The sequence below is a fragment of the Capra hircus genome (genome assembly GCF_001704415.2).
Source record: "Capra hircus breed San Clemente chromosome X unlocalized genomic scaffold, ASM170441v1, whole genome shotgun sequence".
Lineage (NCBI taxonomy): Eukaryota > Metazoa > Chordata > Mammalia > Artiodactyla > Bovidae > Capra > Capra hircus.
Window position 1 is genome coordinate 11,942,511 of NW_017189517.1, and position 19,904 is coordinate 11,962,414.

At 41.1% G+C, this 19,904-nt stretch overlaps 1 protein-coding gene across 1 annotated transcript; it reads left to right on the top strand.

Moving 5' to 3' along the window:
* The first annotated feature begins 8,801 nt into the window (after nucleotides 1-8,801).
* USP26 (ubiquitin specific peptidase 26) lies at nucleotides 8,802-11,516 on the top strand. Its single transcript, XM_005700389.2, has one exon. The coding sequence runs from the start codon at nucleotides 8,802-8,804 to the stop codon at nucleotides 11,514-11,516; it is 2,715 nt and encodes a 904-aa protein (XP_005700446.1).
* Nucleotides 11,517-19,904: the final 8,388 nt, after the last annotated feature.

Sequence of the window (19,904 nt, forward strand, 5' to 3'; positions counted from 1 at the left end):
AATGAGCTCATCTTTTGGAGCAGAGCTTCTTAGCTCTGCCTTTTTCACTTGAGGAGTGCTTCCATTAGCACCACATAAACATCACTAAAATATCAGCAGAGAAAGAAGGAATGAGGTGCTTTGTTGGACTCTAGGGATGCTGTGCAAGGATGCAAGTCCAGAGCAGCTGCTCATTTTCTCATTTCAGCTTTGTGAGTTCCTTTTCATTCCAAGATGACTAAGCTGAGAGGAGCTCTGTTTTTTTCAAACAATGAGTTAGAGTCACTGGAAGCAGGAGTACTTACTTTGATTTTTTGAAGTGTTCTCTCTCTCATACACGTGCACACACAGGCATTTTTGTTAATGGCAGCAAAGAGGGAAAAAACTGGTATGCAAAATGAGGGACTGCTTAAGTAGGGAGATGAATAAGAATTGCTGTTTTAGAAGAATTGGAGGTATGACTTAGGTTTTGGGAATCCATTCCTAAGACTATTTACAGACAAAATAAAGCAATGAACAAGTTAAGGCAACTTTGCATTTCTCCTGTTCATGTAACTAACTGATCTTTCAGACAAGACAGATGCGTGTTTTAAAGGTATGAGAAGAGATTTTAATTCCAGCACTTGTGGCATCTAATACATTTTTGAGTTTGTTTTCCCCAAAAGTGGCTTTGTAAAGTTCCCTCATAGCTCTTCCTAGGCCTGACACTGTCACATTTATCCATAACCAAGCTGCAGATGTGTCGGAATTGCTGCCCTCCTTCTCCTTACTTTAGAAAAGGGTCTTCCCTAGTGGCTCAGTTGGTAAGGAGTCTGCCTGCAATGTGGGAGACCCAGGTTCAATCCCAGGATAGGGAGGATCCCCTGGAGAAGGAAATGGCAACCCACTGCAGTTTTCTTGCCTGGAGAGTTCCATGGACAGAGGATCCTGGTGGGCTACAGTCCTTGGGGTCACAGAGTCAGACACGACTGAGTGTCTAACACTTTCACTTTCTTACCTTAGAAAGGAAAATGCTGTAGCTCCCTCTTGTGTCATGTGAGACCAAAAACATCCTGCTTGATCCACCTCAGCAGAATCTACTCCACTAATTATCCTAAAAGTATTTCCTCAAAGCTTTTTGGGGATGGGACTTTGCTATTTGCTGTACACAGGAAAGAACCAGGGTACCCAGCTAATCTGTGATTTCTCACCTCACTTCCTACTTTTCTGCAGTGTTCCCAAGGGCCTCTTACCTGGAGGATCACCTTTTTCTGGCAAACAGTTTGGGATGATTTTCCTCATGAGGTTGTAGTCCGTTTATCTGCCACTTAGTCCATCAAATGTTGTGCAGTTTCATGTCCAAATAGAGCAAGTAGAACTTGCTTTCACTGTGGCCTCCTCTTGCCCCGTGATCGGGGTCACTTCATTCTATATCCTGACTTTTCAGCTTGAGCAGGCACTGGTTTCTTTGCCCTTCCACCTCCAGAGTAAACATGTCAAGTATTCCCAAGTCTCTCACATTCTAGCACATGAGCTTGGAATTAAACATTTTAGCTGCTTAATAAGTGTGCAACCAGAGTGTGAGATGCAGCCACACATCTCTTTTGGAAGTGATTCCCCAATCTTAGTTCCTATGCCACACTTGACTTCCATGTGGGAGTAGGGGAAATGCCACAGTGCTCCTTATTAATGACTTTCCCTTATTTCAAATTATATTTGATAACTAATTGATAGTCTACATAGGTGTAACAATTCTTATGTAATGTGTTTTTTTTTAATTTACTGATTTTGCATCTTTGCCAATATTGCAAGAAAAGAGGGAAACTCTCATTTTATAGGTCATTTAAAAGTTATTTAAGTTAAATATACTGATTGTTTCAAAGATTAATAGTTTTGCAATTATATCTTGAGGACAAAACCGTAATAGAATTGCTTCATTTAAGCGTGTGTGCCTTTGAAATTCTATAGAAGGTAATTTTCACCTGTTCAGTCTCCCGTCTCATTTAACCTGGTCTCTTCATGTGATAGCTTGATGTTCCCGTAACAGTTCCAGCCCATTTAATTTTACCCCCTTCCTGTCCTGCCGGCCCTCATCTTAAAACTTTGGACACTGTTTTCTTAAGGAAAGTTAGAGTTCTTTGATCCCAACCCTTAAAGGACTCCTACTTGTCCAGCTTTATGATTTCCCTTGGGAAAGACAGTTTCACTCCACGCTGACTGAAAATAAATTTGAGTACAGTTGAGTACAGAATCACGAGTACACCCACTCGTCATTCTCTGGCACTTGTTAACTTTGTGGTCAGTTCATGTGAAGCAGCCATGCAAGGTAGCCTAGGCTAAGTTGACAGTCTTAAAAAAGTGAATGCTCTGAGTTTCTGAGGCATGAAAACTCAGCCCTAACACTCATTCTGAATAAACTGAGACTTGGACTCGATCTTAAAAGGAAGAATAGAATTAAGACAAAAATAGGGAGATTATGTGCAAACTTCAGGCAGAGAAGAAATGCCATAAGAAGCTGAGATAGCAGAAAACCCATGAACTCTTATGTAACAACAGCTGAAAGTGTGTGTGTGTTAGTCACTTCAATCATGTCTGACTCTTTGCGACCCCGTGAACTGTAGCCCACCAGGCTTCTCTGTCCATGAGGATTCTCCAGGCAAGAATATTGGAGTGGGGTGCCATGCCCTCCTCCAGGGGATCTTTCTGACCCAGAAATAGAACCTAAGTCTCCCACGTTCCAGGCAGATTCTTTACCGTGTGAGCCACCAAGGAAGCCCAACACTAACTGAATTTTACTTAATACGTTTTCCTTGAACTGCCATTTTCCAGTATATTTGTCTTATAACCTATCTGAGGTCAGGAGTGCTTCATTGCTTCATCTTCACATCTTGTACATAGTTGATGTCCATATTCGACTAGGTACCAACAAATATTCTGGTTTCAATGTAACAAGTGCACTTTCTCATGAAAGAGCACTTTCTTAATGAAATCATATTTAATTTCTGGAAAATAATCTGCATTCTGTTTTCCTAATCAACTATGTCTTATTAATAGCACTAACATAATCGTTTTAGAAGAATGAAAAACAACAACAAAAAAGCTCTGCCAAACCTGTCTCTGAGAAAAGGTTCAAAGCTTGAGTAGTTCATGGGAACAATTTGCTAGTGGAGATTCCTTCTCATTTTGGTCCTCGCCTCCTATGGAGAGATTTATGAGCAGTGTATGTCAAGAGGCAAAATAATGGCATTTCTCTGCTATGCAATGACTTGGACATTTGCTGAGTGCAGAAATGCACCTTTAAACCAGAGAAAGAAGCAGTTTGCCCTGATCCGATCATTTTGAAAAGCCATGTGCACTGAAGCTGGGGCCAAACATAATGACAGGATTTAATTGCTAATGCCCTGAAGGCAGTGCGCCTCTTGATGTGTTGACCTTTAACCCAGACTTGGGAAGTTGAAAAAAGAGAGGGGATGGTTTTCCCTTCCCCCTCCCCCATCTGATCCTGCCTGCCTCTAACCCTGTCCACATACTCCTAACTTTCATCTCTCCACCCCCATCCCCATTAGTTACTTCCAGCTTTGGGGCCAAGGGAGAAAGAGTGGAAGAACCAAAAGGAAGACAGCAGTAGCATTTGAGAAGGAAGTCTACAGGCAGTTGACAGCTGCTCAGAAGCACGGGGCAGAAGTACAGCTACAGAAGTGGGAGCTGAACTCCTGGTCCCCTGATGCTTCTACCCCACCCCCATCCCCATCCCCAATACCTCACGAGATTTAGGCTATGTCTCCATGTTTCTGTTCTCCACTCCCATTTCACCCTTTCTAGTCCATATTTATAATCACTTCCTTCTGACACCTGACTTTTCCTTCTTCAGTTCAGTTCAGTTCAGTTCAGTTGGTCAGTCGTGTCTGACTCTTTGTGACCCCACGGACTGCAGCACGCCAGGCCTCCCTGTCCATCACCAACTCCTGGAGCTTACTCAAACTCATGTCCATTGAGTCGGTGATGCCATCCAACCATGTCATCCTCTGTCGTCCCCTTCTCCTCCCACCTTCTGTGTTTCCCAGCATCAGGATCTTTTCATATGAGTCAGTTCTTCACATTAGGTGGCCAAAATATTGGAGTTTCAGCTTCAGCATCAGTCCTTCCAATGAATATTCAGGACTGATTTCCTTTAGGTTGGACTGGTTGGATCTCTTTGCAGTCCAAGGGACTCTCAAGAGTCTTCTCCAACATCACAGTTCAAAAGCATCAATTCTTCAGCACTCAGCTTTCTTTATAGTCCAACTCTCACATCCATACATGACTACTGGAAAAACCATAGCCTTGACTAGATGGACCTTTATTGGCAAAGTAATGTCTCTGCTTTTTAATATGCTGTCTAGGTTAGTCATTTCCTTCTTAACTTGGTTATTAATGGCAAAATCTTGAGCAAAGTTAAATTCATAGCTCTGTCTATTACACATCTGCACCATGGCAGCTGGGCAGCTAGGTATAGCTGCAGAAAAACTCAAACCCGCCCATTGGTTTTGCTGTAAATTCATGACCGCTAGCCTGAAGTGGACCCTTTGTGCTGGTCAGCAAGTTTACCAGTCCACTCACTCTCTTGGTTTGCTTGTTTACAAAACGTTCGCACCTTCTTTTTCTTCTGTCTTGAAGTTTCTTCACTGATCTCCAGCCATGCCGATCTGCTTTCTGTTTATAACATGTGAAGCGCACCTGAGGGCCTTGTTATTTATTCTTCCTCCAGCCTGGAGCACCCTGCATCTAAGTGTTTGCTTCCTCACTTCCTTCAAGGCCTTGCTATGTGATGTCATCCTTATCAGTCCATCCTTCTCGGGCCACTCTAGGGAAGGCAGCAAGTACATCCCCATCAAGCCTGGGGCACACCCTGTCCTCTTAACTTAATGTTTTCTTTGACAGTTACCACCGTCTGGTATTCTGTATATTTGATATTTGTATATTATTATCCCTCTACTAGAATGAAAGTTTTATGTAATCTTGGGTTTTTTTTTTTCATTTTTCTATAGCTGGTGCTTAATACAATGCTTGCTAGTATGCCATACAAATTTGTTTCAGGAATAAATGAATAATGAATGCCTATTGGGTTTTGAAAATTCCCACTTCCCATTTGCCAATACCAACATATTCATAACCATGTATTTTGTATGGTGACCATAGTTTCTAAGCCCAGATTAAAACATTTCACCTAACTGGTGGGGAAAATACTTTTATTTTGCACTGTCTTGGGAAAGTCAATGTGCTTATTAAGTATATTCTACCTAGGATCATAGTCTTATAGCATAGAGTCCTCAAAGGAAAAAGATGATCATTTTTCAGTTATCTTAATGGCCCTGATAGTGTATTTGGCTTATCCTAGGATACTAAGCTATGTTTAGTTTAAAATAAGTGTGAGTTGAAGTTGTTGGGTTTTTCCAGCTCTTGTTTAGGCTTTGTGGAGATACCTAGGAATTACTGGAAACCTCTGGTAATATCCGGTCCCATCTTTTCTACTTAGTGCATTCTGTGCCTAGCGTTCCACCTCATGGGTCCCGCATCATTTCTATCCAGTAAGGCTTGCTTGAGTAACCGTGCCGGATTTCTCCCCATATGCTAGGTTTGCCTTTGTTCTATCACTTCGAATTCTTGAAATAATGACAGCATGAATGGTGGGAATAAGGGATACAGAGGGTAAATCCTCACAAGTCCTCATTACATTATCTTACTATAGAATGGATAACCTGGGTTTCCAGGTTCTCAAGTTTGCAGGCATTCTTCCCAAGGACCAATTTCTTACTTGCTCTGCAAAACATTAGGTTAAGCCTCATCATTTTGCAGAGTTGTGGGTAGGGCTTGAGAAATCTCAGTCCAGGTGATCTTCTCTTTTGCAAAACACAGCTCCCACCTGTGGTATGTGTTAAGCTCAAGAAAATGGCAGTGAAAGGATATTTTCCCAGATTCTCCCACTGGAAGCAAGGCCCCTTTAACTGTGATGTTTACACAGTGATGTTTAGAGTCTAAGATGTTTAGTGACAGTGAGTGCTCACATCCTTTTGTCCCTGAGAACACTGACCACAATACTTGGCATGAAGCAGACACTCAAGAGCTCATAATCAGCATAAGGCAGGTGCTTAGCAAATACTTAGTGACCAAGAAGATCAATGTAAAGTGAATTAGTAGAATAACAACAAAGCAGACATTTCTACCTGGAGTATTTCTACCTTAGGATCAAGTTCTTGACACTGTAGGCCATGTCTCCAAATTTGATAGGAGTAGTGCAACTTTATGAGTTTCTGGTTATACTTTGAGACCAGCAGCTAGCCCAGTGTGTTACACTAGTAGGTGATTAATCAAACTTAATGTACTGAGTTTGTGGACAAAAATGAGAGAAAAGCACCTTGACTTTCATAACTTTTAAATGTAGTTGTCATCCATATGTTTTGAATTTGGTGAGGTTCTGGCAAAGGAGGAAGAGTATCATTCTGCTGAGGTTTACTTTAGGCTGTATAGAATAGTCACAAAGTTCTCTCCAGATGAGTTTTAAAGAATTGATACATTTTAGTTTAAAATCTTCCCCCAAACCTACCAATCAGAGGAAACCCTAAAAGCCTTTGAGTGATGAGGCAGAATCAAGAAAGGAGATTTAAGCTAAAGATGTGCTAGAAAGTGAGCAGTGACCATTAAACTGTGTATCAGCAACACAGTCCTTCATCTTCACTTCCAGTACTTGGTGGGCTCAAAGAAGTCTCCTTTATTTGGGAATGAAATGGAAGCAAGTTGAACTGGGAAGAAGGTATGACAAGTAGAGCCATCGTTTTGGAAACATGTCTCTACACTGTGTTTCTGAAAGCAGAGAGTGGAAATGCCGTGAGAGTCTAGATTATCTTGGCTATCATTTCAAAGAATGGATAACCATTTTTGATAAATACAGATCAACTGGGATCACAGCATTTTAAAATGCAAACTAGAAGTGGTTCTGTTGTAGGAAGGGGGAGGCCCCCGTACAGGGCCCCAAAAGTGGGCTCTTGTCTAACACTCAGAAAAGAATTGTCCGAGGAGACACGTGCTGACAAAGCAAGAGATTTTATTGGGAAAGGGCACCCGGGTGGAGAGCAGTCGGGTAAAGGAACCCAGGAGAACTTGCTCTGCTGCGTGGCTCGCAGTCTCGGGTTTTATGGTGATGGGATTAGTTTCCGGGTGGTCTTTGACCAGTCATTCTAATCCAGAGTCTTTCCTGGTGGCGCACGCGTTGCTCAGCCAAGATGGGTGCTAGCGAGAGGCATTCTGGGAAGTAGACAGACACGCAGTGTCTCCTTTTGACCTTTGCTGAACTCTTCTGGTTGGTGGTGGCTTATTAGTTCCATATTCCTTATCAGGATCTCCTGTCATAAAACAACTCATGCAAATGGTTACTGTGGTGCCTGGCCAGGGTGGGCGGTTTCAATCAGTGTGCTTCCCCTAACAGTTCTGGGGTTGTAGTTTCTCTCAAGTGGTTGAAATAGGAGCAATTAAGACTTTTTGTGGAGAGGAATAGTTTAAACTCCTACTTAGCACCAGTAGTAGGACAGTGAACTATAAATAATCCAAGCACTTGAATTTGTAGTTGTGCTTCAAAGTTTTTATGGCCCCATTTCCATCATGATAAACATAATCATTCTCACTTGGATTCATATGCACTTTTTTATATGGATGAGTGCAGTCCTTACTTTACTAAACGTAGGTAGATAGATAAAATACTTGATAAAACAAAAATCTCATTAATGTTTGCTTCACCAATTTTGAGTTTTTTATAATTTGGATAGGAATCAAGCAGAAGTTTCATTTAGTATTATTCATAAAGATAGGGTTTGTTGAGCAAGTTAATAACATAGACGAGATTCAGGAATAATATTTAACTATGTAGGGAGAAAATATAATTTCCAATCAATTCTTGGACATATGCTTTCTGATAAAAAACATTTGTAGTGCTAAGTGCTGAGCTGTTCATATATTCAAATTGGTTCACTACAGAGTTATTCAGAAATTTAAAATTTTGAGTGATTAAGTACATCCAATCCTTCCCGGCTGGTTTTGAGTACAGGGAGCTAGCTATGGTTATATGGACCCTGTGGCCAGAGCTGGAGTTAGCCAATTCTTTGATACCTGCTTTAAGCAGTGGTAGTTAGGCCCCCACGCTACATGGGGTAGAATGTATGGACTTACTCTGGTGCTACATGAAAGAAAGAAACCTAACAGGATTTGGAAGGAAGTAGATTCAACTGTCCATCTGTCATTGGGTTGAGGGCTGCATAGGGCCTCTCACTTTCTTATTCACTTATTGTGGTTGGCCTGTGGGGTCATTCTGTGACAAGGGGATTAGCATATCATATACATACACTTGAGACACTGTTCATTATGCCCTTCAGCTATGTACTGAAAGTCTTCCAAGTGTTTAATGATTTCAGTTGAAGTGTGGAAATTAATCAGGAAAGAATCTAGTAATGCAGTGGAAAAGAGATTTAGTGTGAGAGAGTATGGTTTGAATTCTATCCAAGCATTTCTCTGATAACTTAAATAATTTTTCTTGAATTTTTTTTTTCCATAGAGGCTTTGCTTTGGGAATCAAGACTGCCCTCGTGCAACCGTGGATAGCTCTTGAAGCATACTGGTTTTATCACTAGCGAGCTGGATTACCCAGAGCCTGAAGAGGCTCTAGGATAAAACTAACACTTGAAACAGGGTCATTCTATATAGAGAACTAAAGAACTATTTCTTTGGTGTTGTCTGCAGAGGTGAACTTACTAACATATTGGAACTTTAAGATTGTCAATAATTCAAGATAGGTGTGTTTTATTTGTAAAGAAACCATGGTTCCTGTAGCAGCACATGGTTTTGTCCAATTATGGAACAAGAAGAATGGGATGTCTAAGTCGAAGGAAGCAGTTGTTGAAGTATCGGGAAAAAAGAAGAAAACTAAATTGGTGATCTGTTTCTGTAATGGAGAAAGCAGAACTTTTGAACTACATAATAATATTAAAAATGTGGTCGTTAGATCCTATGGAGAAAAAGTGAATCACCTGCATTTAACTTTCCAAAATAATAGCTTCTTTTTTATGGAAAAAATATCCTCCAAAGATGTCAAAAAATTGAAGGCATTCCTGGATGGAGTCCATCAAAATCATCTTCCACCACCCATAAAACCTGATGTGGATAGCAGTGCCTTTGCCAGCACAACAGTGCAGAAGACAGTTGATGAAACTTCATTTCAAAAAGTGGGTAAGAAGTCAGATAGTCAGTCTTTTGAGAAAGAAGAAAAAAACGGGACACCTTCATCTGCATCCGAATCACTAACATCTACCTATGAACAGTTAATAGAAGATGAATATGGGAAGAGGCAGAATATGGGAAGAGGAAGAAGCCCTCATTTCCAAAGAGAGAGTAGCTCTGCGAGAAAGAGGAAATCCAGGAGACACCTATTAAGAAATGTAAGCCACAATGAGAAGAAAGAATTGAGGATAAAAGGGTTAAAACAGAGTAAATTAGATTTAGAATTTTTATTTAAGATCAGTCCTTACCTACATGGCACTAATCTTTTCCCAAAACTGTCTGAGAATATATATTTCACATTTCTGTCAGAAGCAGAGTATGGTAAGGACGACCCATATTGGGACAGACTCAAGCTGACTCTTGACTACTACCCGGAGAAACTATGGCAAGGCTTCCCCAATTTGGGAAATACCTGTTACATGAATGCAGTTCTACAGTCTTTATTTTTGATTCCATCATTTGGTGATGATTTACTCAATCGGACTTACCCATGGTGTAAAATTCCCCCTGATGCACTTAGCATGTGCTTGGCACAGCTGTTTGTCTTGAAAGATATTTATAACATAAATATCAAGAAGAGGTTACTTGCGAATATTAAAAAAACCATTTCAGCAGTTGCAGAGATATTTGCTGACAACGCGCAGAATGATGCCCATGAGTTTCTAGGTCATTATTTAAGTCAGATGAAAGAAAACATGGAAAAATTAAACAAAGTTTGGAAGACTAAAATTGAATCTAAGGAAGAAAATTCACTTCAACCATTTTTTGTTGGCAGTGCAGCCAAGGAAGCACTCCTTTGTCCTGTCATCACTAATTTCGAGTTTGAGTTGCTGTGCTCTATTACTTGTAAAGCCTGTGGGCATGCTGTTCTTAAGACAGAAGTGAGTAATTACCTCCCCATCAATCTTCCCCAAGGACGGCAAGCACTTCCTTTTTCTATTCAATCTAGTCTTGATCTTTTCTTTGAAACAGAAAATCTTGAGTATACATGTGAGCAGTGTAAACACAAGAAATCTCATGTAAAGTATAAATTCAGTAGGCTACCTAGGGTCCTTATTGTTCATCTGAAGCGCTATAACTTTATTGAGTTTCGGTCCTTAAAGAAGGATGACCAAGAAGTCATTATTTCCAAAAATTTAAAGATATCTTCCCATTGCAATGAAAATACCAGACCACCATTTCCTTTAAACAAGAAAGCACATCTTATCAATCTCAAATTTTTAAAAATCTTTCGAAACCTAAATTCTGAAGCTATCAGTAAGTTGACACCATCAGCAAAGATGACCTCAGAATTCATGAAATCTTTGCCTTCATACATTGTACCAGACGATGAGCCTGAACCAGAAAAAGATCATGTTCATCATGAAGGTTCAAGAGAAGAAGAGAAACAAAAAGACCTCGGGAAATACTCTATACTAAAGATACTAGACTCCGCATTGGCAAACTCACAAGATGGATTAATCGTTGCAAGAGAGCTGTTAGCAGTGGCCTTAATGATGAATATGGAAGACTGCTCATTTTCTCTGAGAGAGATAACCATCAGCGACCCAGATGTATGTCAGAAAGTGTTTGAAAATCCAAAACTAAAGGAGGACGAGAGAATCAATATGTTTGCAGATTTTGAGGCTGTGGCTAAGATCACCAAAGATAAAGATGAAAACGCCAAAATTTCAGAAGACGTTTCCCCAGTGGCTGAACAGACCCAAAATAAAGAAAGGATGAAAACCTATGAACAAGCCCTTTGGCTGGCACTGCTTCAAAGCTTTCCAAAGCCAAAGACTCAAAAGAAAAAGTGCACAGAGAAACTCAAAAGACCAAAGGAATCAGGCATCCAGGGAACCAAGGTGAATTCCCCAGCTGCATCGGGTCGCAATAAAAAGTCTAGAAAAAAGAGCTGTTTAGGTACAGAGAAGACAGAAGCTGCATCCAACGAACCAAAAGGAGAAGCTGAGATGGAAGATCGTCAGGCCTACCGGCTCATTGGTGTTCTCAGCCATCTTGGGAAGAGCCTAAATTCAGGCCATTATATCAGTGATGCCTACGACTTTGTAAGGCAAGAGTGGTTCACTTACAATGATTTGCAGGTGACAAATATCGAAGAGGCTACAATGCAAAAAGCTAGACTTTCCTCCGGGTATGTTTTCTTTTACATGCATAATGAGATCTTTGAAGAGCTGTTGGAAAGAGAGAGCTCCCCACCTTCAAGCACAGAGGTAGGGAAGATCTCTCAAGAGCAGGAAGAAAGACAGACTTAAATTGCACAAATCTGCTTGACTGCCTGTCTGGCTATCACTTTCTCCACGGAAGGAAAACTTTCAACTCTAGCCAAGCACAAAGGAGCAACTAGCATCCAGACCAAAGTTCAAGCAGAAACACTTACTTGAAAATAAATATTTGTTCTAACCCTGATCGAGACACCTTAACCCACAGTTCTGTGATAAACATTCATCTCCCCTAATAGAGTAGAACTGTGCTTTCCATAGTCTACTAATGCAGTGAATTTTGAGTGTGGTCCTCAAACCAGTACTATAAGAAACATGGAAGGACTTCTGAGAAATGCAGTTTCTTGATTCCACCATGGACCCACTAATTCCGAAACTGAGGAGAGAGGCAGCAGTTTGATGGCGAGCTTCCAGAAAGTTGGGGAATCACTTCCATAGTGTGTAGAGTATCTTGGTGTATTTTCCTGTTGTATATTTGAATTGTTTATATTTTGTAAAGGAGTTTGATCACATTTTTTCTTATATTCATTCATACCTTTTCTTTGTAAGTGTATTAACATCAAAAGACACAAAATTACTGTTCTGCTGATCAGATTCAGCACTTTGATGGGAAAAAGCAGTTTCTGAAGTTCTGGCAAAACAAATGAAAAAACTAGTTGCTGAAGCCCTGGCAATAAAACGATAGTTTCTAGGGTCCTGGCAATAAATACTAAATGAAGCCTGTAGTTTATGCACCCTCTTGGGCGTACATAGATGAGACTGAACACCATATAAAGTCTACAGATTGTTTGCTTAACTTTTCCTTAATGCCAAAAGGGCTGTATACCATCAAGCTTAAACCCTGAGAATGGAGAAGTTGGTTTGCCCTCAAGAAATTCAACACGTTTTCCTGTTTGCTGGCAAAGTGTTCTTGGTTATCTAAGACCACCATGCCATTTTCTTCAGAGGGACACTTCCACTGCCTAAAAGGAATATAGATGACCAGAACTTTACCTGAAGGCTTGACCAAGCTTCACTCAACTTTATAAGACTAATTCCAGATCGCTGTTACTTACTTCCCTGGTGGCTCAGCTGGTAAAGCGTCTGTCTACAATGCGGGAGACCTGGGTTCGATCCCTGGGTTGGGAAGATTCTCTGGAGAAGGAAATGGCAACCCACTCCAGTACTCTTGCCTAGAAAATCCCATGGATGGAGGACCCTGGTGTCCATGGGGTTGCAAAGAATCGGACACGACTGAGCAACTTCACTTTACTTACTTAAACCTTACAGTATGGTGGCCTTATTCCTTCAATGAGTAAACCATACATGCTTTAAAGTGTACTTGTAGGATTTCAAAGTCTTGTTACTGATTTGATACAGTGTCAAAAAACCTGTGCCTGGATATGATCTGCTTCTGGGTAAAAGCCTCATGGATCCTGAGGTGGTCATATTCTGTTGAAGTGCCATGTAATTCAGGGGTTTAGTAATTCTGATATTAAGCTTGTGCCATCTCTGTAACTTAGCTTTTTGCTGTCTTTGAGGCAGTGAATTTGTAATGCCTTGTACCTTTGCTATTAACAAATGATTTGTACTAAGAGATTTTCTTACATCATATAAAAGGATTGAACGTTTCAGTCCCACCTTTTCCAGCATGGGTGAGTCCCTGTTGTGGATGGGATATGGTTCGAGAGTGCCATGTAATTCAGGGGTTTAGTAATTCTGATATTAAGCTTGTGCCATCTCTGTAACTTAGCTTTTTGCTGTCTTTGAGGCAGTGAATTTGTAATGCCTTGTACCTTTGCTATTAACAAATGATTTGTACTAAGAGACTTTCTTAACATCATATAAAAGGATTGAACGTTTTAGTCCCACCTTTTCCAGCATGGGTGAGTTCCCCTTGTGGATGGGATATGGTTCTAGTATGGCTATATTAATCCAAGAGCATGTTGATGCTGTTCATTCTGGAGGTCCTTAAAAGAAGTGAATGAGAATTCAGTGGTGTGAGAAAGTTTAAAACTGTCCTCTGAGAGAAAAACCAGATTCTAAAGTTTGGGAAAATAAGTTTGTTCAGAACACAATGTATCTAAAAAGAGGTCTGAATGGAAGCTAAAGATTGTTGAGTTTGGGGGTGGGGGGGATGTTTCCTAGGTTGAATTAATTATCTCTGTGGAAGGTGTTGAAGACACAATAACGAGATTTGTTCAACTTGTGTAGCACCTCAGCAGCTGGAGTTTGGAATTAGATTTAGAGGAAGAGAGTGACACTGTTTTCCCAATTTCAGATTTTTTGCTTCTAATAGAATAGTTAAACCTGAACCTATTTTCGTTGGCATCAAAGCAAGAGTTTTGGAGAGTGAGGGAAAGTCATTTCTTTTTGAAAGGAGAATGAAGATGCTAGTGTTTTTTTTTTTTTTTAAAGCTTAATCTGCTACATTTACTTTCCATTTCTTCATTGTCTTCCCTTTTATTATTATTATTTTTTCCTTTTGAATGACTTTTTAAATTTTAAATTAATTTATTTTTATTTAGAGGATAATTGCTTTACAATTTTTTTTTTTTTTACCTTACATTACTGTATTGGTTTTGCCATACATTGACATAAATGACTTTTAAGTTTATTTACTTTACAAGATTGTATTGGTTTTGCCATGCTGGGAGCTTTAAGAGCTAACTTTCTTTGGTGTGGAGTATAGAGCATTGCACATTCTGCATATGCTGCTCTTCAGCTTGTTGCACTTCCAAATGCAGGGCAAATGAAGAGGCGAAGAAGGTTCTGATATTCACGAGAGGAATGCTCTGTCCTCTGGGACAGATAGTTTGGGTGGAATTCATCACTGTTCTGTGAGAAAAAATTCTGGGTGCACAATGAGTGGCTGTATAATGTCTGCCTATTACATTGTTATTTCAAATAAAAATTAAAGATTCTTAAGTGACTCAGTGACTACTTATTACGGATTTTAATTGGTTCTATATTTTACAGGTCAGGTTTCTGGGTAATCTGTGGATATAAAAACTTTCTTTGACATTCTGTATTAGTTTTCTACTGCTTCTTTAAAAAATTAACCACAAGGCTTCCCTGGTAGTGCAGTGGTAAGGACTCTGCCTGCCAATGCAAGGGACTTGAGTTTGATCCCTGGTCCGGGAAGATCCCATGTGCTGTGGAGCAGCTAAGCCTGTGTGCCACAACTATTGAGCCTGCGTTCTAGAACCCATGTTCTACAACAAGAGAAGAGTACCTCCTGCTCCCCATAACTAGAGAAAAGTGTAGCAACGAAGACCCAGCACAGCTAAAAACAAATTTAAATAATTTTTAAATCACTACAAAATGAAATGGCTTAAAGCAACACAAATTTATTATCTTAGAATTCTGGCAGTCAGGAGTCCAAGAGAGGCATCACTGGGCTAAAATCAAGATGTTGGCAGGTCTACAATCCTTCCAGATCCTCTAAGGGGACGACAGTCTCTTCTTTCTCGGCTCCTGGAGGCTGCCCACGTTTCTTGGCTCATGGCTTCATTCCTCCACCTTCACAGCCCACAATGCTGCACCGAGTCCTCACACTGCCATCTCTGGTTCGCCTGCATTCCTTTGCCACTTTTAAGAACCATGGTGAGACTAAGCCAAGATAATTCAAGATAATCTCCCTATCTGAAGGTCAGCTGATTAGCACCCTTAATTCCCATTTGTCTCCTAACAGTATTGTCACAGGTTCTAAGCATTAGGATGTGGACATCTTTGGGGGACCCTTACTCTTGCCACCACACAATAGGAGAAGATAATGGAAAACAGCAACAAAGAGTAGAGTGATTCAGGACACAGACCCCTGGGAGATCGTTTTAGTAACACCACCAGGTGAAGAACCCAAAGCATCTGATGTTTTAACCAGGGATGAAGTAAAATCAGTAATTAAGCAAAAATCTTGAGACCAGTTACAGAAACAAGGTCTATAGTAGCTTTGCGTATTTTCTCTATGTCTATTATATGAGTGTGTGTGTTTGTATATACTCAACCATTGTCTTTTTCTCTGTCCTGCTTCCTATTTTTAATTTTATATACAAGTTATTGGAAGTTAATTTTACAACTTAGTTTTTAAATGTAACAACAGAATATTCAATGACTGCCTGACTGAATTGGAGGGATAATTAACAGATCCCAAGATGGATGCAGTGACTTGGGACTGAGTCATCTCATTTGCGGGGAATGGTGAACACATAAAAGGACTGATGTATCTATTAGGTAGAAACATGGGATCGTTGTGCTGCTGTAAAAAGTTCAAATGTACGTAGGGGTACATAGGGGAGCTGAGTAACCGAAGACATGGGCGGTGTCGGTTAACAACGCACTGCCTCGGCCCCATTCGCCCTTCAGTACATGATCTGTGACAGTGGGCAGAATTCCTTTAGGCATCTCTCCTTTACAGTAAACACAGGTTGAGCTTTCTCAGTAGAGGGTGCATGAGGTACACAGCAAGTGAAAGGGGTTCTCTTGCCATTTCCAGTGGTCGACAGGGGTTGGCACTGTGAGCTGTGATGTGAGAGAATCTAGGAGGTTCACAAACCCAGCCATGGAACCAGAGACTACCCAGTTCTGGCCCGGCCCACCCTAGAGATGACTAGCTGCTGTCCCCACCTGGACACCATGTGCCCTGACTCCCTTTGATCACGTGCTTTTCCCAGGTTTGGATTCCACAGGCCTGATGCCCAGCCCCCTGACACAAAGCCACACACTGCGGGCCTCCTGCTTCTCCAGCAGGCTCTGTCCCTCTGCAGGGCTGAGTTGCTGGCCATTGGCATTAACCCTCCTTCTGAGTGACTAACACTTTCACTTTATTTAATTTTTTAAATTTATTATTTTAATTGGAGGCTAATTACTTTACAATACTGTATTGGTTTTGCCACACATCAACATGAATGCCACGGGTGTACACGTGTTCCCCATCCTGAACCCCCCTCCCCCCTCCCTCCCCACACCATCCCTCTGGGTCATCCCAGTTTCACTTTAGTTTCACATGTACTGCAAAGTGATGCACTTACATATGTTCATCCTTTTTAGATTCTTTTCTCATATGGGTTATCACAGAATATTGAGTATAGTACTCTGTGCCATACAGTAGGTCCCTGTCGGTTTATCTATCTTCTAGGTAGTAGTGTGTGTGTATTCATCCCAAGTTCTTGATTTATCCCTCCTCTCCCCCTACCACATTTCCCCTTTGGTACCTGTAATTGTTAAATTTCTTTTGCAGCATAAAACTTACTGCATAAAATGAGCAGGTTTCCAAGAATGGAATCTGACAGCTACTCCTATTTCCCTGTTCTAATTATACGTCTAGAGGTCACCAACCCCTGAAGCTTCTGGAAGGCATCTCTGTCATGGTAGCACTTATAACATTCACCACCAAGATTCTCAGTAGAAGGCATACTTCCTTGCTTCTCGCAATTTTCCTTGCACATCACAAAATTTCCTGTCATAAGAATGCAAGATAGATGGATAGATGGGTTGATAGATAAATAGATGGATAGATGGATGAAATGGCCACTGATTTTGTGTTAGATTTCAGGAACAGTGGGATGTCATAAAGGAAGACTATAGACCAGAGTTCAGTAGACCATAGTCTGTGGGCTAAACATGGCTTGCTATCTATTTTTGTAAATAAAACATTATTGGGATACAAGTCCTGATGATTCATTTACATATTTCTAACTAGAGCAGCCCAGTGCAGTAGTTGTGAAATGGACTGTAAAGCCTAAAATATTTACTATCTTGCCCTTTAAAAAATGCCCTTCCTTTAGGCTTCCACTCTGATGCTGCTTGAAATCCCCCATTAAGAAGGCATCATTTGGGGATGTTCCTATTGCTATTGGAACAAGGCAAGATGCAATACTCCACTGTTCATGGGGCCAGATACCTTTCTCTCCCAAATTTTAGCCTAGGGCAGAAATGAATACAGAGATAGCAGGGGGAGAGAGGAAGCTGGGGTATGGAGAGGTGCTGCAGGACAGAGGATGTGAATGTGAACACAATTTATCCACAGGGGATACGGATAGAGAATATGGACCATGGCATGACAGACTTGTATGGATCCCATTCCTTGCAATATCTGTCAAGGACAAGCCCAAACATAGAAGAATGGCATGGAGAGCACTACACGGAGACTTTGAACAAATATCAAAAGGATACAGAAAAGGTTCCAACTGAAGTGAATTCAGTTTACCTTAATGAGGATTAGCTGAGTATTTCTTCTATACTAGCCAACAAAAGGTAGATAACCTACCTCAGAAGAGAGGACTTGATTTATTTCTGTCAGTGAGGCTACCAACCTTGAAATAGTAGCATCAGCCTTCTCCCTCAACCACCACATATTCAACTAATCCTCTGTCTCTTCCTCTTCATTCATTCCCAGTGATGTCAATCTAGACCAGACTGTAATCAACCAACTCAGTCAACTCATAGTCCTTTGAGTCTGGGATGTATATATGAACATGTAACTGATAAAACCCACAGCACAAAAAAGAACAACTAGACTTTCAGAGGGAAAAAATTTCAGAGAAGCTGGATTCCTATTGTCTGGGCTGATTGGAGAAAATTTAAATACATGGCGGTTGAGCTGAGCCTTCAGTGTTGCACAGAATTCAATTATGTGGACAAAGGGGCATCTCAAGTGAAGAAATGGGCGTAGCAATGGCATAACATATGGATCGTCTCATTCTTATATGACAACACACAGTGGCCCTAAAAAAGAATCTAAAACTCTGCTCCCTAAGGATGAGGTGGGTCATGAAGAACAGCGACCAAACCCTTACCCAAGCTATGTGATCACTAAACAGCTGGATAAGCTGATTAATGGTCCCTTGTATCCATAGAGACTGTTCCTTATGCTAAAGATAACACAATAATGGGGAGGAGGGAAGTAAGTGACTCCCATACACACACCTTGCAAAATGGCACTTGACTGAAACAAAACATAAAGAAATGAAGGTGACATCCATGGCTATATTGAGACTGTATCAAAAGATTTTACAGGGACTTCCCTGGTGGTCCAGTGGTTAATACTCCATTCCTTATAACATGCCACACATCATACAATGGTCCCACGAAATATATACACTTCCAGTTTTAAGAACAATGAGTTCTGGGATCTAACATACAGCATGGTGATTATAGCTAATAATGCGGATAGAATTGTGGTAGCATAATACTGTATCGACTTGAAAGGTGCTGAGAGCAGATCTTAAATGTTCTCACCATAAAATAGAAATGGTAGGGGCTTCCTCAGTGGTTTAGTGGTTAAGAACCCACCTTGCAATACAGGAGACACTGGTTAGATCCCTGGCCTGGGAAGATCCCACATGCCTTGGAGTAACAAAGCTTGGGAGCCGAAACTGCCAAGCCCGTTCACTGCAAGTACTGAAGCCCATGTGCCTAGAGCCTGTACTCTGCAACAAGAGAAGCTGCAATGAGAAGCAACTGCAGTGGGAAGCCTGTGCACTGCAATGAAGAGTAGCCCCTGTTCACTGAAACTAGAGAAAGCCCGCATGTGCCAACGAAGACCCAGCACAGCCAAATAAATAAATCTTTTAAAAAAAGAATTGGTAATTATCTAACAGGATAGAGGAGTTGGCTAAAGCTGTGGTGTCATCATTTTGCAATATATAGGTGTACCAGATCAAAATGTTGTACACTTTATAAACTTTTTCAATGTTTATATATATATGTCAATTATATTTCAATAAAGCTAGAAAAAAGAGAAAGAAACCCCTCAACCCTTTTGTGTTCCAGGAAATGGCTTATTGTAAAGAATGTCTATTCCCATAGGATGTAGGTAAGACCAGAGAAGGCAATGGCAGTAGTAGTAGTAGGTAAGACCTGGGCTGGCCCCTTTCTTTACAAGGCCAGACACTACTACTACTACTACTAAGTTGCTTCAGTCGTGTCCGACTCTGTGCGACCCCATAGATGGCAGCCCACCAGGCTCCCCCGTCCCTGGGATTCTCCAGGCAAGAACACTGGAGTGGGCTGCCATTGCCTTCTCCAATGCATGAAAGTGAAAAGTGAAAGTGAAGTCGCTCAGTCATGTCTGACTCTTAGCGACCCCATGGACTGCAGCCTTCCAGGCTCCTCTGTCCATGGGATTTTCCAGGCAAGAGTACTGGAGTGGGGTGCCATTGCCTTCTCTGAGGCCAGACACAGACCCTCCCAATTCCCGTTCTCTGACTCATCAATTGAACTGAACTATTTGTTTCCATGGGCTTCCCAGGTGGCACTAGTGGTAAAGAACCCACCTGCAAATACAGATGTAACAGATGCGGGTTTGATCCTTGGGTCAGGAAGATGCCCTAGAGGAGGCCATGGCAACCCACTCCAGTATTCATACCTGGAGAATCCCATGGACAGAGAAGCCTGGCAGGCTGTGTCCATAGGGTCACACAGAGTCGGACACCACTGAAT